This window comes from Lepisosteus platostomus, chromosome 20 (genome assembly GCF_059453375.1).
Source record: "Lepisosteus platostomus isolate fLepPlt1 chromosome 20, fLepPlt1.hap1, whole genome shotgun sequence".
NCBI lineage: Eukaryota > Metazoa > Chordata > Actinopteri > Semionotiformes > Lepisosteidae > Lepisosteus > Lepisosteus platostomus.
In genome coordinates, this window is record NC_142630.1 from 12266888 (window position 1) to 12293946 (window position 27059).

Genomic DNA, 27059 nt, shown 5'->3' on the forward strand with positions numbered 1-27059 from the left:
GGCTCATATTCTTTGCAGTGTCTGCCATGGGATTTTTCACATGAAGTCACATATTCATTGAAAACAATTATCTTTGAACTTGCTTTTAGTGATGTTTGTCCTAATTACAGATCATTTTCTCTGTCAGCTTTCTACTTTTATTGCAGTTTTGCCCTGAATGTTGATCCTATTGAGGTTCAACCTTATTTTATTCACTGGTACACCCTTAAGACCTGGATTAATGAAATATTCCCTCATGTGTTTTTGCAGTTTCAAATGTGATTTTTTTTTTCAAAAATAATTTTGCAGTATTATCCAATTGAATCAATCTCACACTCTATAATGCACAAAAGAACCTTTGGGCTGTCCCAATTACAATATTATGCTTGGAGTTTACATGTTTTTTAAAGACATATTTCTGGTGTCCTGCTTTAAATGGTGTATTTATGGACTTTCTGAGAAGTGCTAAAACATAAAATCTCTTTGATAAAATCACGGTAAGAAATGTTTTGCAAAACTCAAATACTGTGATGACCAAAACTATTTTAATCTGCTCTTGAAGTCAGTGGATGGACATTGAACCTGAATACAAAGAAACGTGAACTGTCTAAAAAGCTACAACAGCCCGATTACTGTGATCTGAATGAGAGACCTACAGATACTGTACATACAGTATTACTAAACTTTGTAAGGAGAATTTGTTACATGTTTTCTTTGCAGAAGCAAAGCTACAGGTGGACTATGAGTAGAAAAGCTCAGGCCATGATACACTTGAAGAGAATCAGCATGGTCCTTAATCCTCAGCCACCTGCCGTTCACCAGAGTGCAGTGACTGCAGTGAGAATCACATTTCACAAGTCAAAGTGTATATAATCTATAAGATGAAAAACAGAGTTATACTGGCCTCTCTTTTCACCAGCAGGGGTCAGTGTTATTGCCTGTTGTTAATTGGCACCAGTGGGATGATCGTTCTTTATTTTTGTGGGAGTCAATGAGTGATAATGGAACCTGGGAGTTCAGGTCCAAGGACGCAGTTACAGTAGAAGGGCTGAACTGTAAACTTTCTATGACAGTAACATAAAACATCATCTGATTTGTAACCTTACCATCGTAATGGCAGTGATCAGAAAGGAAGTCCTGTTTTAATATGCATTCATGACAGTCCAATTTTGTCTATGTAACCTCTGCCATTATCAGATGCTATTGTAGTTAGTTATTGTATTCATCATAAGACCGTATTTCTGGACTTTTCATTAAATAGAACTATAGATGTACAGTACGTAGTAATAATGGTCTCACGATCATTTTGCTGTTAGAATCCTTGTGAGAGTGACGCAGGATGCAATGGTTTCATATATTTCTGAAAACGTAATTGTTTTTGCATCCTCAAATTATGTATTCTGTTTTTAAAGTGAGAAAGATATGGCAATAATATGAAAATGACCATCTAAGAATGCAAAATAAAGGGCATACATACATGTAGCTTGTAGTAATGAGTGCTAAATAACATACAGTAGCTCATCATCTTGTGCTGTCCTTTACAAATATAAATCACCATATGTGTTTTGTTTCTGTGGTCTTTGAAGGAATCTTGACAGTGTTTAAGATCTGTTAAAAACAGCTGCAACTGACTGAGCATTCTTTATGGGCTCTCTAACCATGTTTTCAATCTTAACCATTTTCAACAATGAAAGTATTTGAGCTAAATAATGAACATGTATCCACTTCATGAATTTTGCCCCAGGCATCTATGCTTCCCACAGTGGGAAAGTTAAGGTTGAAAACTGATATAGACATACAAGACTGTTACATACCTGTCAGCAGGTACTCAAAATAATTGGGGAATTACTACCCTGGGATAGTAAGATTTATTTTTCTATTTGATAAATATCTGAGATCACCAAGAATAAAGCAGTAGAATATTATATACTCTGTGCTGAGAGATGTTTTTCCATGGAGTTACTGTAATGTAGGTACAGTACAGGACTATTGAAATTGAAATTAATGTACAAGTTTATCATTATTAATTATTATATATATATTTATATATCATTCCTTTTTTAAGCTGACACCTTTATTCCAGTCAGCTTACATTCAAACCCATTACTGTGAACTGTGAAACTGTAAATAACAATGTAGAGTAGTATAAAATATACAGTAGTATAACATAATGCAAGTAGAATGACATTACAAAGCAATGCAAGATAATGCAGTTAGAAATAAAATATTCATTGTGTATCTACACTTTAGAAATACAAAGTGTATTTTCATCCCTAATTATGTATTATGCAAGGTTAACCAATTAGCCTGTTTGATTAAGATATATTGCAAGGTTGCGACATTACAGTAGAAAATCTTAGAACATGTCCCCTTTTGCAGTCCTCATTACCTCCTGAGTATGGCATGACAAAAACTTTCACAAAACACGTGCCATAAGAAATATGTGCTTATGCATGTGACGTTTGGATACATACATGTAACTGTTGATAAAATGACTGCAACAAAATCAGGGCTCAGTGAAAAAGAGAAAAACAGCAACATTCCTGTTACTAGCAGGAATCTTCTGTCTATTACCAGCTGGATGCTCAGCCCAGAGCTGGTGCCTCTACTATGGTAACATCAGGACTCAACCTGGTGCCTCTATGTTAGGAGCATGGTAACTCAGTACAGTACTCAATACTCACCACATAGACATACAGGATGGACAACAAACTCCCAGATTTTGGAAAAGAAAGATGGTTTCTGATTAATTATAGTTGTCTGTATTTTGTAGAGATTGGATGACTGAATGACTTTGCGTTCACTGAGACACTCTGAAACAGTCTGGGATTTTTAAAACTGCACTTAAATTGAGAAACATTAATGGAAAAATTCAACATCATGTGTTTGCTGAGTTGAAAATTAGAGGTGGGTGTTACAGTAAATGTGAAATACAGCTGTTCAGCATTCCTGCCAACAATCAGAATGTGTGAACAGCTGAACAATGTTACTGATTTGGTTGAAAGCATCATTTGGAATTAGGTTTTATAGTAAAGTGTTCTGGTGGCCATGGACTCATACTTTAAGTGGCGCCAGCAAGTGAAGCATGTGTATATAGGAGAAACTATTAAAGAAAGTGTGTTGGGGTACAGCACCATTTTGATGGCAGGAGCCTCATGGAGGTGGAGTAGGGAGGGATAAGGGATTGATAAATTTAGCAGATTGACTTGAAAATGGTAATCTCACTTCACAGAATTTCGGTAACCACATTTTGAGACTTGTGCTCTTATCTGATGTTCCAGCAAGACAAATATCAGTACAGTATAATTTCTTAATCCTTCAATGTGCAAATGTTTATTCTCACATGGCAAGGGTCACTTGAGTCTTTCTGCTTTAATCAGGGATCAGCATCACCAATTGGCTGATATTCCCAGATCTTAACCCAAAGTAGGACCTGTTGAATGAGATGGGCAAATGCATATAACATATAGTACATTAACATCCACTGCTGCCAAATGAAGTGGCAGATCTGGCAGTAGCTTTAGAGATTAATTGGAAAAGTATCCCTGAGGTCCATGTGCAATGTTTTTGCTATGAAATGCAACAGTGTTTGTTTGAGCTAATGGAGGATACAACAATATTGTTCATTTATATTGGGGTCTCTGATTTGAATTTATTACGTGACCCACACGTTTTTTATTAATGTCAGAGCTAAAACATACGGTGAAACCCGTGTTCAGTCTACTGTTTTATCCTGAATTGGTGTTGCGTTTTAAAAAATGTTTCAGTATCTATTTCCGTAACACAAAAATAGCAAACTTCAAATACAAAATTGTCCTTTTGGGTTAAGACTGATACTATGAAGAGTTCGCACACAAAATAGTACTATCATCAAATATGTTTTAACTTTGGAAATCTTGAATTGTGCCAATTTGATGTGAGTCATTGAGCTCTGTTTATCCAGTAATGAATTATATTCATCTTCATCTTATTCTTTCACTTGGCTTGAACTCGGTTTGACTATAGATAATTAAATTCCTTTGAATGTGCTTGTATTTTTCAGTCAGAAAGAATATATGTATATTATGCCTTGACATTTCCAGTTCTCAGTGAGACAATTTATAGGCCATTTGCTTTGAATACGTTTTTCAAAAGTTTTAAAAACCTTTTAGTTTACTGTCCTGTGGGGATGGTGAGGAAAGTAGAATGAAGGCTGGGGATCTGGCCGTGCAAAAAAGTCTTGGGCTTGTTTTCTTACTCTGGGCAAACTAGAGGGCTGTGTTTCCACTGTGGATGATAGGGATTTTTCTGTCACATTGTTTGTCTTCAAGGTAAATATCATGCTCAGTATTAGGGTGTGTTCGGTGTAGCACCACATTCATTAGAAGATGATATGGAGAAGAGAACAAACAAAACATTACTGATCATCTAAGCAGCTCCACTTAGCCACTTTCCTTCATTTCCAGATATATGTACCAACAGGGATTTCAATAGTTGCGAGTAGAGCCTAAGTAGCCTAATCATAGGTCAGTAATTTAAGTTTAATTTGAAATGCTACATCCCTTGCAATGAAATATCACTTAAGCATTGCTGGATTTGTACTGCATGCCATTGTCTCTTTCACTATACTTCTAGAGCACTGGGCTAGTATGATACTTGTGCTTTGTATAATACCTGTAACAAGCTGTCTACCATATTGAAATGCTTGTGCAAATTTGAAAGCTACTGTTTAATCAGGCAATAAGAACACAGATGATGAACACATATTCACAGCAGGATCTCATTAATGGAATTTATTATAAATATCATCTTTTAAACCTATGTATTTTATATAATAGTGGAATTATAAGGAATATGGAGATGTTCCTCTTGGTATGCTACAGTATATTACAAACAGAGTTAGGTTATTACAATGTAATATCACATTATTTCATGGTATGTAGCACTTGCAAATAATCATACATTAATTCCAAACAAGAGCATTCAGTATATATTTTTGAAACAGCCCCTCTCTAATATTTTAATCTAAATTGAGGTTACATGCATACCCTTGTATAAAAACCAAATGGCTATAGGTACAGGATATATAATTTATGAAAGCTAATGCATTATTGCTTTTTTTTATAAGATCAGTTTCCTCTTCGTGTATATTCTTTAAGAAGGGCTTAGAATAATATCTGTATTAAAATGAGTATTCTGAAAGTCATAACAGTTTCTTTTTGTATGTGTAAAATGATTTAAATCATACTTTAGGCTTACAGAATGGAGATTTAAATGTTAAATGGGGGTTGAAGTCTGCCTGAACTAATTTGTAGAGCTTTGCACCATGTTGACATTTAAATGTGATAAGAATAGAAAACTGTATGCCGACCTATTTTGAAGATGCTTTCTGAATACATTCACATCAGTTTCACTCTATAATTAATAAAAAAGAGCGGTTTTGCTCCAGATTTGATTATAATAGAACCTTATAAAGCTACAGGGAGAAAAATTGCTTGGAACGAATTAGAACGAAGTCAAGAGCACACCTGGGTTTGACAAAGATTGCATTTACTGACTGCTGTGCTATCATATTACAGAGAGCTCGACCAGCTTTTAGGAGCAGCTGTAAAAGAAGGGCCTGTTAAATCAGCATGCAAATAACAGCACATTGTTAACTTAATCAGATGCAGAAGAAAAGATGTGCCAGACCATGAGGATGATCTATAAACAAGTTCAGTCCACTGAGATGGTTGAGGCAGAAAGATTCAAAGGCTTTACCTATTGGGTGACGTCTCTGGCTCATGCATCTTTACCCCTGGGGTCTGGCTAACCTGCCCCAGTTGGTATTTTACCTCCTAAACATCCTGTCAAATAAGTTGGACAAGCAGATTGCAAAGATATTGTTGTTGCTACGTCTTCTTCTGCCATCCGTTGAAATTTAAATAACATCACAGTTGTAGGATGATGTTGGGTTATTGCTTGTATGTTACAACATACAAGGTTGCCTACAGCACACATAACAGCTTGTACCTTTTAACCTTGTTATTTTTCATGTGATAATACACATACTCATTATTTGATGACTGTTACTGTATGTCTGCTCCATTATAAGCTTTCTTTACCTGTCTGATTTTCTCCAAATTGTTGTTTTCCTAGGTTTAGTTTGATATAACAGATATTATCTGTTACAGTTTATGTGTTCAAACAGTATAGATATATATATATCATTATTGCTTGAATAAGATATAGTGTATAAATATATAGTAAATATAATAACAAGAAGGAAGAAATGTTTTTAAATTGTTTGTATAGTCAGTTTAATCCATGTTGATGTCCACGTGGTGTACTGTTAACAATGGTGGAATAATCCATAGATGTCATGGGCTGCATAACTCCATGCAGCCTTATGCATGTTGTTCTTTAAACAGCAAGTTTGACAAGGAGGTTGGGATGTCTGCAGAGTGCATGCGAGTTTTTACCCTGATTTGAGAAACATTACATTTACTATTTCTACTATTTCTGTGTAAGACAACATAAAATCATCTAAGGAATATGAATTTGGTATGTGTAGTATGTGAGGCTATGGTGTGACTGTGTTTACAACATGACCTGTTCCCTGACCACTGTGACTGTGGTTTTACAGTATGTGTGCCATGAGCTGATAAACTACTGAAAACAGCTGGATCTACTCTTGAAGTAATGCTCAATATAAATAAAAAAGCCAGAGATCTCACCCTTTAGAAGTACACTGGGTAGAAAATCAGTAGCAATTTATTTCCTTTCCTTTTTATTGCCTTTTTAATGCAATAGTTAATGTCTTTTTTCTATAAGAGGATAAATATGTTGCCATTTTCAAGGTCATAAGGCTAGGAAATATCATAAAAACGCATACTCTCTGACAAAAGGGCAAAGGTAAGTGTAGAGAGACATCAAGAATCTAATGCCTAAACAAACATTACTTCTTATCCAGCAATCTGGTAAGTTAGCTCATGAGTTGTTGTTTTTTTTTAACTGAGTGAAAAGCTTTCTAAAACCCTTTATGGAAAAAAGTAACTTTCTAAGCCTATTTTAATTATATTAATCAAATAATGTTTAATGATGTCAGAAAATTAAAAGCAGTTGCTGTATATAAAAGAAAACCAAAAAGTGTTTAAAATTGTTTTTTTTTGTAAGCCTATAGATGTGACACATGCTACAGAAGCATATTTTGTTTTTTCCTGTTTCTCTGAGTATTGGTGTTCAAAAATACGGGGACCTTTATTTTTTTAATGGCATGCACTCTACAAAGTATCTGAACCTTCAGAAGAGGTGGGGCACCATTTCCGATAAAGCACAATAAAGAAGCATGCACCCTGATATCAGAGTGCTCCCCCACCCTTTCTCTTGAGAACAACTTGCCAGCTGTATTTCCTTACTTCAGTTATTACCGTATACAATACACTATATCGAACGTTCACTATATCGAAGAGTAGACTTCTGAGTTCCCCTTTGTTATGATACAGTTATATTTTTTGTACAATGCAACAAATGCAAAAAACACGTCTCTTAGTGTAACTCTAAGATACAAACAATAGTGCTGGACCTGAAGAAAAAGAATACTATAACGTGTGCTGAGAATGCAGTGCATTTTCAGTCCTCTCTTACTTCCTGATTGGTTCGATAAGAATAGTTACTTAAACAGGATGTTCTCTTTCTTTGTAGTGCTCTTTGTGCATATATTGCATAATCACTACATCTGAATAAGTTTGACAGTTTCATCACATCGAAAATTGAGATTAGTTTAGAAAAAATAATTTGCTCAAACTTCACATTTGAATGCTTTAAAAAAGCCAAATTAACATGACACAACTACTTCTGATTTAAAAAACATGTGGTTCTTACCTGTTTGTTCACACCTTTCATAAAAATACAAATCAAAAGACATTGAAGAATCATTCGCTTAAAGGCTGCATAATCTAAAATAATTACATGACTTGCTTAACATGTTAATTCACATAATGAGCATCTCTAATTAGCTGTGTATTTGTTTAGCAAAAACTTCTACAGAATCTGTTTGTGAAAAGCCGGTAAATATGTTGAAGTAGCACGAGTTATGGTTTTTCCATAGTTCTCAGCCCTTGAAGGCACAATTTTAATTTCTATGTGTGCATACAAGCAACGGTAAACATTCATGAGTGTAAAGAATCTTTTTTTTTTAATTAGCGGCACAACAATTAAAGGATTCACAAACTAAATTGAACCCTGTCTCTGTGCTTACTAGCTTGATTTTACCACCTGTCACAACAGCACTTTGTTCAAGCCATTATGCAAAATCATTACAGCAGTACCATCAAGAAAAGAAGAAAACAGCAATTATTTCTGATATTTGGTTATCTGGGGTTATATTGATATCAAGTTCAAAGAAGCTAACTTTTTAGAATCCTGAATAGGAACATCCTGTCCTATTTAGAATGTTCAGAAGTGGGGCGTTCTGATATTGCTTTATGCAGATATAAAAAAGCAGCAAAGAACTGAGTATTTGATTTGTGAAACACAGCCAATAAACAACAAAATACCTTTTATTTCACTGCAACACACACGCCACAGATGTGTTTTTCCTGCCTTTCTGTGTTAAGCAGATTTTAAAGACATTTGGGCTAATTTGTATTTTTTGTTTTGCTAGGTTAATGTGTATAATACAATTCGCATTGATTTTCTCAGAGTTAAATGATTAAATGATTTAACTTGCAAAGCAATAGTTAAGACATTATTTAGAGGCCTTTAGTGGTGTTAGTTGAGTCTCAGGTGATAGTAAGATTGTCACGTACTGTATATTACAGATATATGGTTAAATACAAGGAAAATCACTGAGAAGGGATATGTTAAGAGAACAAACTGAAAAAGACATAGTAAATTCTAACTATAGTAAGAATAACAAAGTATCCAATGACAGAATTTTATTTTAAGGAATATCACTTACCAAACCAAAGTCTGGTTAGCAAATGTTAGAACAATCAATATTCACTGTGCATAACATAAAGGCAAAACCAATAAGAAGCAGTGCTTCCAAAACATTGTGACTATTGTACAATGCCTATAAACCCCACATCTGCTGAGCATAATAAGGCGAGTGTTTAGCATAAAGTAAAGCTTTGAGTCGAGCTGATGCTTACAGAACAATGAACTGTGGGAATGTGCTTGTTTCTCATCGATCTAGCACTGGCATCCATATAGCCTTTCAGACACAGGGATGAAAAGCTGCATTTTTTCCTTATAGTGATCTTTAGAGATGAGCTGAAAGGTGAACTACCTGTTGACAGTCTTCTTAAATTCTATCAATAACATATTGTTTAACATTGAGACTGGAAGTAAAAGAGCCAGTTGTTATTCAATAAGTGTATTATGAAGATATTTCTAACAGTTAAATACAATTCTGCGTTTGTCTTTTGCCTGTGGTCTGGATAGTATTATCAAATTTTGGAACCCCAGCCTTTTTTTATAAATTCACCTTTGACGTGTCTTTCAAAATATCTGTTCTGCACGCAGCTTGTACATACTTACATTTACAAAATTGCGTGAAGCAGAGACTAATCTGAATACATACTATATATACAATGTAAGTGTAAACACTGTACATTGGTAGCAGCATGTAAGGTATAAGTAATGGCATGATGTTTTTAGAGAACACATTTTAGGTTGAAATGAAAATATTTCTTTAAAACAATTATACCCAACTGTCTGTGACTGTGCTTCTATTTTTTTCCACAAAGTAGCATGAAATATACACAGCAAGAATTGACAATACTATTTTCAACTATTTTCATAGTATTCAGTGATTATTCAGCTACTTCAATCTATATACACTGTATGTTCTCAAATACTGTTACTTTTAGAAATACTGTGGATTTGAATGGAACCATAAGTATAAGCTTAATTATGGTATACAGTAATAACTAGTAAGTGTCGGCTAATTTAAAATGATTTTCTGAGTAACCATTGTTATTTAATGTTTTGCAAAATCTGATTTCAACTTTAGTCTCCAGTTTTTAAATTTTACATTTGATTATTTACCTTTAAAACTTTTATCCTGTTTCTTAATTCAACACAGCAAAAGCTAATTTAAGCTTAAAACAGAATGGTTCTTATTTCGGCTCGTCATTTAACATGAAATATGCTGGCAAATGTTCTTTTCAAAATAGTTAACTATGTACAACATATACAAAATGAAAGGCCATAGTTTAAAATATGTGCAATTTGTTGAAAAAATTAGCTGTTTGTTAATTAAGATGCAGAAAGGACTTAACAACTAGTGATTAAGGTTTAAGGTTTAAAGGGAGGTAGTGAGATGGAAAACAACACCCAAAATGTTCAAGTGATAACTAAATCTCCAAAATAACCAGTAGGCATGTCACATGCCACATTTCAGCATACTGTATTTCAGGAAAAACTAGACCTGAAAATGATTAATTGAAATGTATGAATGCAAGATAAAATAATTCTCAAGGCTGGTTTTCTTTTTAATTTCAACATCCAGTATGGTCTACTGGCCAAAGGACTACACAAAAAAAAGAAACAAAACGCAGAAGTTTGTGTATGAGTGTGCACACACATCAATGCTGCTCTTGACTCAACAGGTTTCCCTGGTAACTGGACACTCTGAGAGCACCTCTTGAGAACACTCCTTTTAACAGGGAAACCTCAAGATTTAAGCACAGCATTGGTTGTATGTGACCTCTGGTGCACATTTATCATTTTGGATTGTCATTGTGAAGAAAAAAGAAATGTATTGAGCAACAGCGTATTTATGTTTGGATTTGGATTTCTGTTATTAAATAAAATGAAAAGTGAAAGGATTAGGGCTACTGGCAATAACTGCAGCATAAGAGCACTTGAGACAGTCTTCTGTCCAATTGTGCTACTTTGTGGATAGATCTAGTACAGTACAACAAAAATGTTCCAATGCTGGATTTCTGTCTGCAGTGACTCTCCTATTATACAGTACATAATAAAATAATAAAGAGAGAGAATTTAAACATTTTTATGCTTGGGGGACCACGTTTCCAACCATTTTTCGTGCTAATTGTTCCTCAGTTTAATCTACCAGCAAATCAAAATATGAAATTCTTGCAAAAAAGTGCTGCTTAAAACGGTAAAATATCAGGGCAGTAAGACAAAAGATCTTGACAAATGTGTTGTCAGAGCAAATCCCTTAATGAAGCCTTGTGTGTTTTGGACAATCTCTTAGTTCAAAACTGCTCATCTAGAGTACCGTGACTTGGTTATTTCACTGACTAGGCTGTTTTATTGTGCTCTACAGAGATACTACGTGGCTGTAAAAGCAAATTTCAGTACACTCCATATACATTACAGTGTATATTCTATAGACTCTAAGGTATGTATTCATAAAATGTTAAAGACATGATTGAAATCTTCAGTATGTATCGCGTTGTTGTGCTAGCTAATTGATCGTGTTTGGAATTCATTGATGGTTTAAAGCAATTGAATTTGAAATCTATACACTTAATAGTAATTAACGATTGACTTATTAGTAATAATGATTTTCCTCATAGTAATTAATGAGGTATTGCATTGCAATTAGTCTATAATATCTGGTGAATAAATAGATTGCAAAACAATATTTTTTTTTGCTATGATTTAGGAACTTATGAAGCCACACACTCTTTCTTTTGGCCATTGTTAATGACAAAAAGGCAGGTACAGTTCAGGTTGTCCTACTATTAGTACATAAGAATTCAGGAAACCATTACATCAAATCCAGTTTATTTTTCATCATGAAATATATAGCTTACATTTTACATAGTCTACAGATGGTTATCATAAACATGCATTCAACCCACATGCATTTGAACCCATGCAGCCTAAAGCTTAAGACTTACTTCAGAAACCCAATCCAATACCTGTCACCAACAATTAGATTTTGCTTTTTTAAGAATTAACACTGAATTGAATAGATTTAATGTTTAGAAAACATTATAGAAAACAAATAAAGAACATTTGTTTGATCTTTCCTACACTCTGCTTGTACCACATAGCGTAGACTTTAGAATATGTATATACTGTATACATAAATAAAAATGTGTGCATCTGTATCTATATATGTAAAATGTATAATTACTGGTTATGCTGTGGGCTGGTTTACAATTTGCAAAATCAGGTTGTATGTCACGTTGCTTGGAACGGTAAATATTAACCACAAACTGTAAGAAAGTACCACATATCTAACTGAGAAAGTGTAATAGGAAGTCCTGGTGGCTTTAAGAAACTTCATTTGAGCTGTGATATTTATAAAAGTGCATTGTTAACACTAAGTAAATGTTACATGTGACAGGCAGAATGAGACATGAGAAAAAAGCTTCAATAAATACTTGCTGTTGCCTTGTCGAAAACATTTTGGGGGTTGAAGGTACTGAAGGAATCCATCAGCATTGTGGCCTACAAATGCTTCACAGGAGCACTAAGATGAAAATGATTAAATGGGTTCTATACAGGAAGGTAAGCTTGTGAACACTACTAACTGAAAATTTTGGAACTGCAGAAAGGTATTTTTGCTGATTACAGTTGGTAGTTATCTTTGTCTGAAGCTACTGCATTAGATCTGCAAACAGTTTCCAGAAAATGTGCTGGTAGTGTAATGAAACACAGTACAACGGCAATACAGTCTGGTATTTTCTTTCTTTTTTCACTTGCAAATGTTGAAACACCTAAGCAGAACCTCTCTTTCACAATTGATCTCTTGGTGGTTTTTCTTTCATTATGAAAGATGAAATCGCAGTGTGATGGAACCTTTATGTTTCAACTAATTGTTCTTATTGCTGTGCTAGCTCAAGTGGACACACGTCAATTGAATGGATTTTTTTTATTTTTATCAGAATCTCAGGTTATTATCAGATAAATTGCTAACTGAAAATGTGGAACTGAATTATGCAGATAAAAGTATTTAGATTTTATTTTTCTTTGTTTCTTTATAGATAAGGTGCATAATGCAATGGTCCTGTGTCTGATAATAGTATACTGAACAGCAAATTATGGTTTTTAAAACTACGTATTGCAATTAGAATAGTATTTTACACTGAAAATATTGCTCCCGTCATCAGTTATATGTATTTAGGTAGAATTATATTAGAGGGTGATATCTAAAATCTGCATGTCAGATGTTTTAACCATTCTGTGTCCTTTATAATTGGGCAAATGCTTTAAATGTCTTTTCTTTAAAAAGATAGCACTTTAATGCCATTCATTTGCATATGTGTTATTATAAACGACATCCAAAAAATGCACAGTCCTACAACAAATTTATCCTTCTGTATTATTTCATTAATCCACCATTTATCTTGCCTTTTTATATTTTAGAAGATAAAGCAGAAGATTAAATGGAAGGAAATGGCAAACTGCTATCTATAGATGAGCACCCCCTCACCAGCTTTCTTAAGTCACAGATTTGTATTGCAAATAACAACTACCATCCAAAGAATATCAAGCTGTTTCAGAACATTTGATTTTCTGTATATAGCCTTAGCTGTGTAAAATATGTTGGGAAGCCAAGCAGGGCTATGAATTATGGGTAACTGTACCTTCTTATTGTCAGGTCCTTTTTTCTTTCCTTGCTAAAGCAATTGAGGAATTTAAAACATTAGCTAGATTTCCTTAATGACTACTATAGCTGACAGCAGCATCCAGTAAAGAGGTCTCAACAACCCATGACACTTAGGCCGAGATATTATGTTCCTGGACCTCTAGAAGAAGACATTTCTTACAGCCAGGTATCCTATTAATTTTCATGTAGAACAAGCTTTGTTTTCCTTTCCTGATCAAGTTGTACAGTTCTTATGTATTTCCTACCATTTCCCATTTTTATTACATGGACATAAAAGACTGGCATTCCTCCATGAATACAAATAAATGAAAGTAGAAGAATATTAAAGCTAATCTACAATGTAAGATTATTCCTAAATGTTTTCCTTTAGATCATTTAAAATAGTAAATGTCATCTATATATTTCTGGTAATGAATAATTCACTTACTTTCATTAAAAAAGCTAAGTATATAGTAAATATTTGCAAGCGTCTCTGGTGCTTAATTCACGTTATTATACAGTACATGATTTTCTATCAGTATAATGTAGAGAGAGAGACTCCGCTAACAACAGGCCACTCCTAAGTTTATAAATGGCATGTCAGCAAATAAACTTTCCATTCCTGCCTACTACAGAAATGTTTATGATGTAATTTGTTTGGATGCAAAATTCTTACCCCTGTTGATTACCAAAAGATAAAAACTACTTGCTTCAGCATGCCAAAGGTCTAGGCTAAAATGTGTGCCTGAAAAGCCTTGGTTTATTTTTGCAATAATATTTATAGCTGTGAAGTGACCCTGAAAACGGCTTAGCAGACTTGTCTGGTGTTTTACAGCATGGTGTGGTCCGCTCCTTCATTCTGTGACTTTAATAAACATTTTGAGATAGGAAATTTGCAAAATGGCATACCTTTTTGTTGGTGAGAATAAACTTCACTGTAAATCATTGCTTATGCTCCACTTTAAATGTATTAAATACTGTTTCTGTGGGTGAACATCGACTCTTGTGTTGATCTGTTACTTGTAAAAAGGTGTATTTATGGCCAGAGGCTGTGTATTCTTTGCTTTGCCTTCATCAAGTACCCTGAGGCATGTTTAAAAAGACCCTTTTTAGGATGTTTAGTGATCCCATGATGCGAGAACCTTAACTGTCATAATGACACAGACAAACCACACTCATTCAAATACATTGCTGTCTAGTCAATGGTACTTTGTAGTACTGTACAGTGGGAAAGTCTCACCAAGCTGCTGGTCACATTCTCCTTAAAATTTAATATACCTCGTTAATGCTTAGTTGCAAACACTGAAGGATTTTTATGATTATAATCATGTGTTTTAGCACCTAGTACTGTTACTAGGCAGCATACTAAGCAGCTTAATGAGATATTATAGCACTTTTTGTTGACTAAAGCAAAACTCAGTTCATTGTTTCCAAAGCTTGACCCTCAGTTGTACAGAACAGAGCATTATCCAGCATAAGAGTGGGAATATTATTTCACATTCTTGTAAATCGCAATAAAGGTTTGTCCATTTGTAATATTCTTCAGTTGTGTATACAGTAGCTGAAAACTGTTATTACTCTACTGACACATATTATACACACCTACAGTAAGTCTCAGTGAGAAAAATGTTTTATTTGTCTTTCATTTATATTGATCCCTTTCAAATATATAGTGTTTTTTACTTTAAATGAAAAATATGCTTACACATGTCTTTTAGCACTAAGATAAGAACATGTTTACTTGTGTAACCCCTTGGTTTTAAGTGGTATTGTTAATGTTGTAATTGTTATATACATGAAGTTAAATAACAACAGTATTGCTCTGTTTCATTAAGGCGTGTAATTGAAAGTATTCTGATCTGTTGGTCGAAGTATTTTAATTATGCTGTACTCAGCATGCTTACAGTACAATTATTCCTTCTAAAATTGCATTACAATTGTCTCATGTACTTGAAGATTTATATATATTTTTTTAATTTGCCATAATTTCAAGCTGTTTTATTTGAATATCTGTCATACTGTAAAATTAGCTTAGTACTAGATTGTTGATGTATTAATGCACCATTAAATAGCACAAGATGTGGTGTTAGATGCTGTAAGTTCTTTTATATTTATGTATGACATTGAATTTGGCTTTTCTTGTCCTTTCAGGATGGAGGAAACTAGTTTGTGCCTTGGTGTGTCTTCAGCAGTGCCTGAAGCTGATGCCCATCTTAGCAACACTGTACTCAATGGCCAGTATCCTATAAGCCAGAAACTCCACCAGTTAACAGCACAGCTTGGCCATGCCTTTCCGGATCTTCAGAATAGACAGATTCCTGAAGAGAAAGCTGCTACTCCACTAGATGAAAAGAGTCACATGGCTTTGGCCAGCCAACCATTAAGCAGTCAGATGGCTTTGCTTGCCAACCAGCTCAACCGAGACATTGATACTAGTCTAAGCATGAATGGCAGGGTGGATCTGCAGCAATTTCTGAATGGACAGAATCTGGGCATCATGTCTCAGATGAACGACATTGAAGATGATGCACGAAAGAACAGAAAATACCCATGCCCCCTTTGTGGAAAGCGATTTCGTTTTAACAGCATCCTGTCACTGCACATGAGAACCCACACTGGGGAGAAGCCTTTCAAATGCCCGTATTGTGACCACAGGGCTGCTCAGAAGGGCAATCTGAAGATCCATCTTCGCACACACAAACTGGGCAATCTTGGGAAAGGCCGTGGCCGAGTCCGCGAGGAGAACCGTCTTTTGCATGAGCTTGAGGAGAGAGCCATCCTGAGGGATAAGCAGATGAAAAGCAGCCTTCTGCAGCCTAGGCTGGATATAAAACAGCAGCCTCAGCCTCTCCAGCACCAGCACCTGCCCATGCAAACTCAGCAGCAACAACAGGCGCCCGCCACTGCTAGTGGTCTACTCACTCCCACCGGCCACAGCACTCCAGAGACTCTGTCTCAGCCATCGCCCTCTCCCAAGCCAGCCAGCGCACAGGAGGAGCAGGCAGCCCCTCCCTCAGGCTTCCGCTGCACATTTTGCAAAGGGAAGTTCAAGAAACGTGAGGAGCTGGACCGCCACATCCGGATACTGCACAAGCCCTACAAGTGCACACTCTGTGACTTTGCGGCTTCTCAGGAGGAGGATCTCATCAGCCACGTGGAGAAGGCCCACATCACTGCTGAGTCAGCCCAGGGTCAAGGTTCTAGTGGCAATGGCGAGAAACCAGCCAGTGAGTTCAGATGTGAGGTTTGTGGCCAGGTCTTCAGCCAGGCCTGGTTCTTGAAGGGCCACATGAGGAAGCACAAAGATTCCTTTGAGCACTGCTGCCAGATCTGTGGGAGGCGCTTCAAAGAGCCCTGGTTCTTGAAAAACCACATGAAAGTCCACCTGAATAAACTATCAATTAAAAATAAATCCCCCTCGGATTCTGAAGTGCCCATAAGCATGAACAACATGGCACATGAAGCCCATGCAAACTTGTACTCCCGATACATTTCATGCTTGCAAAGTGGATTCCTTTCACCTGATAAGGCAGGTTTATCCGATCAAAACCAGATGCTCACTAAGGCCGGGATTGCAATGAAAGAAAAAGAAATGCTTGGAAAACTGTTGGCACCAGTTGCTAGCATGGGCCATAATTTGCCTGAAGGAGAGAAACGGTCTTTGCTGGGCTGCTTGAATCTGGTGCCTCCTCTCAAGTCAAGTTGTATGGAACGCTTGCAAGCAGCAGCTAAAGTGGCAGAAATGGACCCCCTGAATAGCTATCAGGCCTGGCAAGTTATGGCCAGGGGAATGGCTATGGATCAAGCTTTTCTGCCTAAAGAGCAGCACCAAGTGCCACACAGTCAGGAAGAGGCCATGGTCAATGCAGGCCTAGTCTTTGCTAAAGAGAAGCATGAGTACCTTGTTGTGGCTGCTGATGGTTCCAAGCAGAAGCTGCATGCTGAATCTGTGCAGTGTACAAAAAGCAGCAACCTTGTCTCTTGCAAAGATGATACCTACGACAACAGTAGAGAGTTCATGTCCCACAGCATTGGTCAAAGCCTTGAGTACATGAAGGAAAAGCCTACTGAATGCCCTGATTGTGGAAGGGTTTTTAGAACTTACCATCAAGTGGTTGTCCATTCCCGTGTGCACACGAGGGACCGCAAGCAGGGAGAAGAGGGGATCCATGGCTGTCTGGATGAGCGCCGGGGTTCTGCAAGTGACCCGGAGTCGCAGTCCATCAGTAGGTCAACAACCCCTGGCTCTTCAAACATCACTGAAGAAAGTGGAGCTGGAGGAGGTCTCTCGCAAACAGGCAGTGCCCAAGAAGACAGCCCTCATCCTTCCTCTCCTTCCTCAGGTAAGAAGTTCCTATTCCTAGCAGACCCACTTTGCATCTTCTTATCAACACTCTTTGGTGTTCAGTGACAGTAAAACAAAATATAACCATAATATCAGAAAGGGTTAAGGATTGAATGATCTGTTCATATTTGGGAAGTTTCTGGATCTTATAAACCATTTTTGTAACATGCAGAATTTGAAAAAATTGATGCTATCTTAAAGTATGACAGTTCCAGTCCACATGTACTTTTAATTGCAAGTGGGTTTCAAGCCATCCAATTCTATAATTTTCCTCTATTCTAATTAGGACATGTACAAAATGCAAAAAAAAAAAAGATAATGTCTATGAAGAACTAAAAAACAGCTTTAAAATATAGGTGGAAATATATTTTCTTTAAACTGGTTTCATATTTTAATAAACTATGGAATGGCCAAATCTCCTTTTAAAAGAAAGGGACTGAATTACTTCATTGTATAATGTGACTTTTACAGTAAGTCACATAGGATATCATGGTGATATCACAGTTAGTGCTGCAGCCTCACAGCTCCAAAGTCCTACAGTAAGTTTGATTCTGGGCTCAGAAATCTTCCTATATGGAGTTTAGTTGTTGTCCCTATGTTTTGCGTATGTGTTTGTCGGAAGGATCATTTTCCTTCCACTTCCCCAAGACATATTGGCTAGGTTTGATTGGCTGTTCTAAATTGTCCCTTTCTTTGTTGCTCTATGATGGACTTGCATTCAGTCCCAAGAGAGAGCTGCCTTGTGCTCTCTGTCCTACCTTGTGCTCAGTGTTTCCCTGATAGGTTTGGGCTTGCAGTGACCCTCACCAGGATAAGCAGCTCACTGATAATGGATGTATGGGTAAGTTTTTTAGCACTACCTGTGCTAAATGTGCCAAACACCAGTCAATTAATCAATCCAACAAAATGGCTCAAGAATAATATCGATGGTTTATTCTGAACTGTGCGCTTTTGCGCTTATTCAGAACTGTGACTTTTTGAGTTGTATTCTTTAATTTTCAACAGCAAAATGAAGACATGATGGTAATGTGAATGTAAGCATGATTGTCATGCGGTTTCGTGTACAACTAAATTATTTCTGGGAGTAAATTCTTTCAGTTCTATTTTAGTGTAGAAACATCAATATTCTGGGCATCATTGTAAGCAAAGCAATTCCAATTTAACAATTTGTATACCTAAATTTAAGCATGTGCAGCATGAAATAAGCATGCAAACTATGGAAACAACTGAATTCATGTAACATCACTGGTTTTCCTTAGCACCTAATCTCTGAATGCACTTTGGGAAAAATAGCCAGTACTTGGTTCAATGCATCGACTTGCTCCAGTTGTTTCCTGAAGACCCAGCCACCCATACAGTGAAAAGGGCTTCACCTGGGTTTCTTTTGGTACCTCTTTTTGCTTCACTCAGCTTCAACAGATTGCCAGTGACATGAATAAATCTGTTAATTATAAGGTGAATTTACCGTCAGTGGTTGTTATATAACTGCCAAAGGACTACAAAGGGGCCCTGTAAGATTTAAGCAAACCAATTCAATTCATTGTGAAGAAAGAAAATCGGTGCAGCATTTGTTAAGCAAAACACTTAAAATCCATGCTGTGCATTCCACACATTCTCATGATACTTAATGCCTCTGTTCAAATACCCATGAAACACTCTGTCTACTTCCAAAGTCACAGCTTTCTTTACAGGATACTACTTACAGGACCAGAAGATGGAATGTGAATAAAGAATATAGCAGCAACAAGACAGATTATTATTAATTCAAATATTAAAGACTGTGAACCCACTACTGCAGAAAGACCAAAAGCTTAATAGATAAAGTGTATATTTACTGGTTTTTAAAGAGGCTGTTGCTAATGATTATAGAACTTTTAAAGGTAACTTTCTCAGTCCTCAGGGTAACAGTCTAAGGCTAAGTAGCTTGCTTATTAATTGGGTCATGACTATGTGATAATCAGTTTGTTTAAGCTAAACAAGACACTAATTAAAGATATACAGTACATATAAAGCAGGTCAAAAAATTTTAAAATGCATTTGCAGAGTAAAATATGCTTTTAAGTTGTAGGAAAAGGCTTAGCTCTAAGCAACTTAATTTCATCAGTACAGAAGAAATTGTTTATTTATTTACAGTACCAGCTAGTTATATTTCTTATCTGCTCCATGTAGTGCAATGGTTTTAAACATGGGATTGGCTATGTTTATTTTAATCTAAGAAATAATAACAGACAACCCCCACCCCAATTAGGAATTAATGAAAATGAAACAGAGATAAAAACCTCTAGAACTGTTTTCTAATACAGACTATTAAATGAAAATACGATTTAAGGGAGAGTCAGGGATACGTGCTACGGAAGTCATTATCTTCAGAATTATATAGCAGGAAGTTTTTTTTCTTCATAAAATCACAAACATAGCTTGTAGCACTTAGGATTCTGCTCTTCATTATAATTCTACTCAACATACTGTAAGACATTTTAAAAGTGTTAAATTCAGTATACTTGGAGTGTAATTTTCTTGAGTAGCTAACTCAAAGAAAATCTACAAAAATCACAATTCTCTACTGTGTGGTTCACCAACAAAAATATCCTGTAGATTAGGAAACAAAAACTAAATGAAAAATGGAAACAACTGCACTCCAAATTCTTTGACAGCTTTTTTCTAGAATAACCAGTTAGAAATCTATATTTTAAAGTGCTTCATTAGGTTTCTTAGGTAGATTCTTTCAATGCTTAAAAGAGCAAAGAGATTGATTGTAGAACCAAGATGAAACCCGTCTGTTTATCTACAGTTCAGGTAGTGCTGATGGGCAAAATGCCAGTTTTTGCCCACACAGTTCTGTTAATGTGCCTTAAAGTTGACCTTGAGGGCTTGCCCTCTGTTGGGGGAAAAAGCTAGCCCAATCTCTTTGCTTAATTCATTCACAGACTAAAGGCTACACATCATGCAGAATTAAGAGCTGACATGGAGATTGGTGCTCATGAGGCAAAATAAATTCATTCTACCCAGCATTACACCTGCATTTTCCAGGTGAATAATGTAGGTATCTGTACCAAGGGCTTGACTTTAAAGTAGATAGGCACACAAAAAAGTGAAACACTCATTGCTAAAGATTATGATGCATTACATTCCCCAAAGAGTAAATGTGCTGCATACTATAATTATCCATTTAAAAAAGATACAGACAAATTCATGCATGGAACATCCTGCTAACTGTAAAATAAAGGTATTCACTATCTCAATCTTGTAAAATACTAGGCAAATGGAAATATAAAACAGAAAATATGTCTGTGAAAAGCAGTTCTTGCTGACATACAGCGCCACTTAGGAAACTTGTTACCGAAAAAGTATTTTTTCTTCACAAACAGCATGCGTCTGACAATGCCTCTGTAACCTCTTTCACATTTAAAAATGCACTTTTTTCTTAGCCCAGAGAAAGCTGATTTATTTTGCATATCTGTTGTATAAATAACCCCTTGCCCCTGTGACAGAATTAAACTTAAATTACAAGAATGATCAATAATATCTCAGCAGTGAAAAAAAAAAACAAAGGTCAATGTTAACACCCTTATTTCATTAACATCTTTTTTTTTTAAAAGGTGAAATCACTACTTTTTAAAAATGTCCTTTAAAGACCTTTCTACTTTGCGCATAGTAATAAGTATTAAATATAATTCTTTTTCAATAGACATTTCAGATCCTCTTCCCTCAGCTTCTTTATTACGTTCCTTTTACTTTTTTTCTTACAAGATTGGTTTGGCTAGGAAGACACTTGTAATTTCAGATTCTCCACAATGAATTCCACTTTATAAACAAGGGTTCCAAACTTGATAGTATTTCTGAATACATTATGAAACCTTTTCAGAAGGGTGCTGCTCAGAACGGATCTGAGAAGACGACTTACAATGAATGGCAGGACTGAAGCCATTGTGACCTGATGTAATACTTTGTAAAGGGGGATTGAGAACTGAGGAGCTATTTAAAACGTCTTGCTCACTCTGAACAGAGGAGTGAGGTCAACTTTGCAATCAAACAGTTATGGCAAAGATGTGTGACAATTGCTGGCAGGGCGAAGCATGGCATGCATCTGTTTGTTGTGCTAGTAAAAGGATGTTTGAATCAGTGAACATGTGAAAATGACACCAGTGAACCAGAAAATGTGTTTGTGTTGCATCTCTCCTGACTGCTGAGAACCAAAATCAAGATCAACCGCTGTACCCAGGACCTTTGACTTGCAGAAAGCTTTTTGAAATGGGGATAAACTAGATCCTTTGCTGCCCACTTACACTATTACCATGTGACTGTGAACCATTTTCCTCTGTATTTAAATAATTTCAAGTGAAAAAAAACAACATTTTGCAGGACAATATATGTACTCCCTTACAGCTAATATACACATTTGTTTTATGTGTACTGTATATTACAAATTAAAATCCTTTCAAATTAAGATCTGTTTTGTCCCTAGCAGCTTAGTTTTAAGGCAACAACAAATTTGATTATGTGATTACATGATTGCAAAAAGGTAACTAAACAAGTGGACAGTTGTTACTCTGTAATTACTATGTAATTAAAGCAACATGACCAGAGGTGTATGTGATATACAGTAATTACATGATATCAACAGGACTTAAATACCTTTTCTTTAATATTGACAAATGATTGGCTAACATGATCTCTACCCACATTGAACAAACACTGTAATAGCTGAAAGGGTATTTTTTTAGAATATTGTTAGGGTTTTTGGTGGGATTTTCAGTATGCAAGAGTAAAATAAAACTAAGAAGCAGTCCTTATTTATTTTTTAAAAAGGCTTTCCTTCATTATCCTATGAGTTTGAAAACATGTTTTAAAAAACACATCAGTTTTCCCCCAGCAGAAAGACTACAGTACATTCAGATACACCCTTAAGTAAAATGGAATAAGGTCAGAAATAGCATTTTTGAAAAGATTTAGTGTCCAAACGATAATAAACTAGTACCTGATGGAATGATCAGAGAGTTAGTTTGACGTATGGATTCGCTAAAAGTGATTTTTCCGCTTGCAGTGTTTTGTGTCAACTTTGAAATGAGGACAACCTTTTCTGTATATTTTTTGCTGCTAATTAGGAGGATATCTGTATGAATTATGTCAGTGTCTCTCTTATAATTGACTTCCATTACTGCTTTAGAATTTGAAAACCCAGCATTTACTAACCTGTGATTTACACACTGCTTTGAAGCCTTTCGCTTCAATATGTCATTTTTTTGTCATAAAATTCTAAAAGATTTCTTTTCATATTAATAAAATTTATTACCGAGCCACATAGGTCAGAAATATGAGGTATTTAATTTTTAAAAGTCCTGCTTCGGTGCTAATTGTCAGTGTGCAATACTGATTGACAAGTCTTGGATAAATGTAGAATTTATAAATGCCTCACTATGAATAACTACAATAAAAGGGTTATTTTTTCCTCCTTTTAGAGCATTTATGTGGTTGTGCTTTATAAGGAAAGTGATTCATTCAATTTGTAAATATTACCTGTAATCTCAATTTCTTTTAAAGTAATTGCATTTGAATATTCTAGAAATTCTGACATTATTTGTATCAAACTGCTAAGTGTTGTTATTTTTATACAACCCTGAGTGATTATTACAGGACAAGATTCATGAAACATTATCATTCTGTTCAATGTCATAATGATCACATTAGGATTCCCAGCTTTGATATAGAAGTGATGCAGAAAAAATACACTGTGCGTGTAAACTGCAGGCATCAAACATATGAAGGTTTTTAATTTCCCATATTTGCCAAAACATTGCTTACCTTTCTCCTGAACAAGCTTCCTTGGCACTGTAATGCAGTTTTTAGTCTCTCAGTTTCTGTTTTATGTTTTTATAATTAAAACATAATATTTATCTTTCCATAACAGAAGGCTGCCTTCCTAGGTAGATAGGCTATTTGAATATTAATATTTTAAGTACATGAACATAATATCTCTTTGACTGTTCAAGAAAGCACCATTCCTAAGGTGGAGGTGTTTTGTATTTGAAGTTCTCATGTACATATGTCCTGCTCAGTGAAACAATTATAGGGGAGTGGGTTTGAAGTGAGAAGCAGTTAATGGTCTTCTTCGAAGCACTGGTCCAGATTTCTGAAATGACATATACCATACAGTACATGTGCCATTCAAAACGCAACAGAGCATCTGAACGTATAAAGCTATAAACATATGACTTCAGACAGCGTCTTGGCTGCAGGGTCCGGCACACTTTGATGTAACATTCATCAAAGGTACTGTATGTCTGACATCCAAATATGTGTAAACTCCCTTTTTTATTGTTGTTGCCCTTGTCGCTGCATATTTCCCTTGGCCATCCTGTAATGTAGAATTCTTCTCAAATAAAGGGTATATTTTAATAAATTATGCTGACATAAGAATGTGTAGTTCTGTGCACTGTTTGAACAAGTTAAGTTGAGGGATGATTGAGGTTGTTCCCATGTGAAAGAGCAACTGAATACATTGACCTTTGGTTCATTAAATATGGAAGACCAGCCATATGATACCATGACAGAAGAATTGCTTAACACACAGGACAGCATGGGCCCAGGAATGCAAACTAAGGACACGAAAACATGAAAAGAGATTTTCTTTTAAAAATCGATTCTAACATGAATGTAGATGCATATTAAATCAGCTGTAGTAGATTTTGTTTTTGGTAGCCTTCTAACGTAGGCTGGAGCATATTCATTACTCAGCTATGTTCTTCCATTCCATACTTGTGCCTAACCCTATTGACAGACTACATAAAAAAACCTTTTGTGCAAGCATCACAGCTTTGACATGAGGCAGATAATGACATGAAAAGTTTGCTTCAGTTTTAGCGATAGTCATCTCCTAATCAAAGAGCAAAAAAACGGGGAAAAAATTTTAAGTCCAAGGATTAAGATCTCCATTTTTTTGCTTGTGCATTCCAATTGTTCTTAAAATATTTGGCAATGTCAATTAGTAACTGAGCAGAGCTAGCTGATGAACACAATTTTCCACTAGACTGAGCACCCTATTGTTGTCGAGCTAACAGCAGATTTCTGAGGTCATTATCATTCCCTGTTAGCTCTGCCCAGCTGCTCCACTCGGCTCTAGCCAAACTTTACACCGCGGCTCAGGGTAGCAGGCAGCAACAGGGGGCTGGGAAGGGAGGAGTGAGAAGCTGGCTTAACACTCAGAGAGGGAGAGAGAGAGATGAAGAGAGAAAGACAGAGAGAGAAACCATTACTTCTTGCAGCAGGAAACAGAAAGTAAAAACTTTCTAAGATATTACAGCAGGAAAATCCGCTTTCTAGGCTGACTTCCTGCTGGCTTAGCCAGCCATTTCCCCTAAAGGACCTTTGCTTGCAAGTTGGGAAGGCACCGGCTAGCTGAATAGACCACAGCAAATTGAAGTTATGTAATTTCCACCACAAATATGTTCAAAGGCTTTGGGGGGTAGAGAGATGAGGGGGCAGACTGTCAGGAGATTAAGAGCAGAAAATTAGCTCATTCACAGCTTTTTCCTTCCTTTGTGTGTCTTTTTTTTTCTAATTTTTGAAGAAAAAAGAAATACAAACTAATATCTTTAACAGGCTTTGATTCCGGGATTTATAATCGACGTGTAAAAATATTTACCTTTGCACACCAAGACAAGGAATCATTACTTTCATACACACCTTTTGATGTGCTGTAGATTTTTTTAGTTTAGATTTATAATACCATTTCAAAGTCTTGATTAGAGTCAATGATGTCTGTAAGAAGCTGAAAACTCACTTGAGCCAAAAATAAACAGTTGAATTTAGACTTTCTGATTAGATTGATTAGACTTTCTAGACATATAGCAAATGCCAATTGTGCATGTTTAAGAAATAACTTTGTACTTTTCAAAATAATAAGTCGTTTTACTGATATTGTCTATTCATGTACTATATCGTAGCTCTGCTGAGTGAGTAATCTGAATGGAATTCTGCCCATCACTTGTATTGGTTAAAATAATTATGCAATAATGTAATAAAATGGCCTACCATATAGAATAATACATATATTTATTTATTTAATGTTTATATTTTTACAAAGTTGATAGATTTTATACATGTATTTTAATTTTTTATATGAAAAAAATATTTTCTCATACTCTTGTTATATGGTTAGCAATCCCTTCTGTGGATAAATTCAGATGTAAAAAAAAACTCTTATCAGAACTCATGTTCAATTGCTAACCATGTTTTTGCCATTAAGCACATCTTTCAATACTTTGTTTAAATCTTTGGCTACTTTAAAATAACACTTTAGAATGCTGCATTATTTTAAGGGGCATGGTTTAAATTTTCATTTAATAAGATTTTGTATTGCTCAGAATAATTTGTATTGTTATGAATTATATATTGAGTCCATGCATTTTAAATCTAAATATAAAAGCCTGCTCTTGAATATTATGAAAATGGGACAGCTTTTCTACCTTCATGACAATATATTTGTCAGTTTATATTAAATCTGCAAAGGGAGATGCACACATCTATAATATTTTTTTTCTCATAAACTATATGTATTTTTCCATACGAACTATTGTTCCTATGGAACTGAATAACCCAAGAGTTTGGGCTCCTTTACTATGCTACAGTGACTTCTACTAAGATGGTCATTCCCTGAGGCCTTGGTTGGGAACAGTCTAAAATGGTTGCCTTTGGTTTGCCTTGGTGAAAAGAGAGAATTGAATTTGGCACTCAAAGCAGGAAACTTATCTCAGAACAGGGGAAATCAAACAGAACACCCTGAACCCTTTTTTTTTAGAAAAAAACAACAACGTTTGAGCAAAAACGTACTCTTCATGCTGGATTCAATACTTAGAGCCACTCGAGTGTTCAGATTTTGCCACGGCAATTTTCCATACCTTGTGATATTTTAGTCAACCACCAAATGCAGCTTACCTCCCCAGATATAACATACTGTACATGCTGCTCCTTGTTTGCAAGAGATTTGCAGAGGCTTGTGCGTTTGTGTGTATTAGAGCTGTGTACATCCAGGCATTTGGGAAAGTGCTTACAGCAAAGCTGCAACGGGTGCAAGACTATACTAATGACCTGGCATGGGTTCAGTGCTTAGTATTACATAATACACTAACCCGCCAGATCTTCATTTTTTTAAAGGTCAGTTATTATTCTGTAATAGTGGAAGAGTGGATATACTTTGTGCAT

General features: G+C 35.7%; 1 protein-coding gene across 7 annotated transcripts in view; it reads left to right on the forward strand.

Moving 5' to 3' along the window:
- Positions 1-27059, forward strand: part of znf536 (zinc finger protein 536) — a 172701-nt gene that overhangs the window by 68007 nt on the left and 77635 nt on the right. For 6 of the 7 annotated variants that reach the window (XM_088613645.1, XM_088613646.1, XM_088613644.1 and 3 more), the window contains one exon: positions 15665-17856. In XM_088613645.1, coding sequence (XP_088469771.1) covers positions 15666-17856 — 2191 coding nt within the window. In that variant the 5' untranslated portion in view covers position 15665. Of the gene's footprint in view, positions 1-12157; positions 12433-15664; positions 17857-27059 lie in introns of those variants that run through there. The other variant, XM_088613649.1, reaches the window with a different exon arrangement.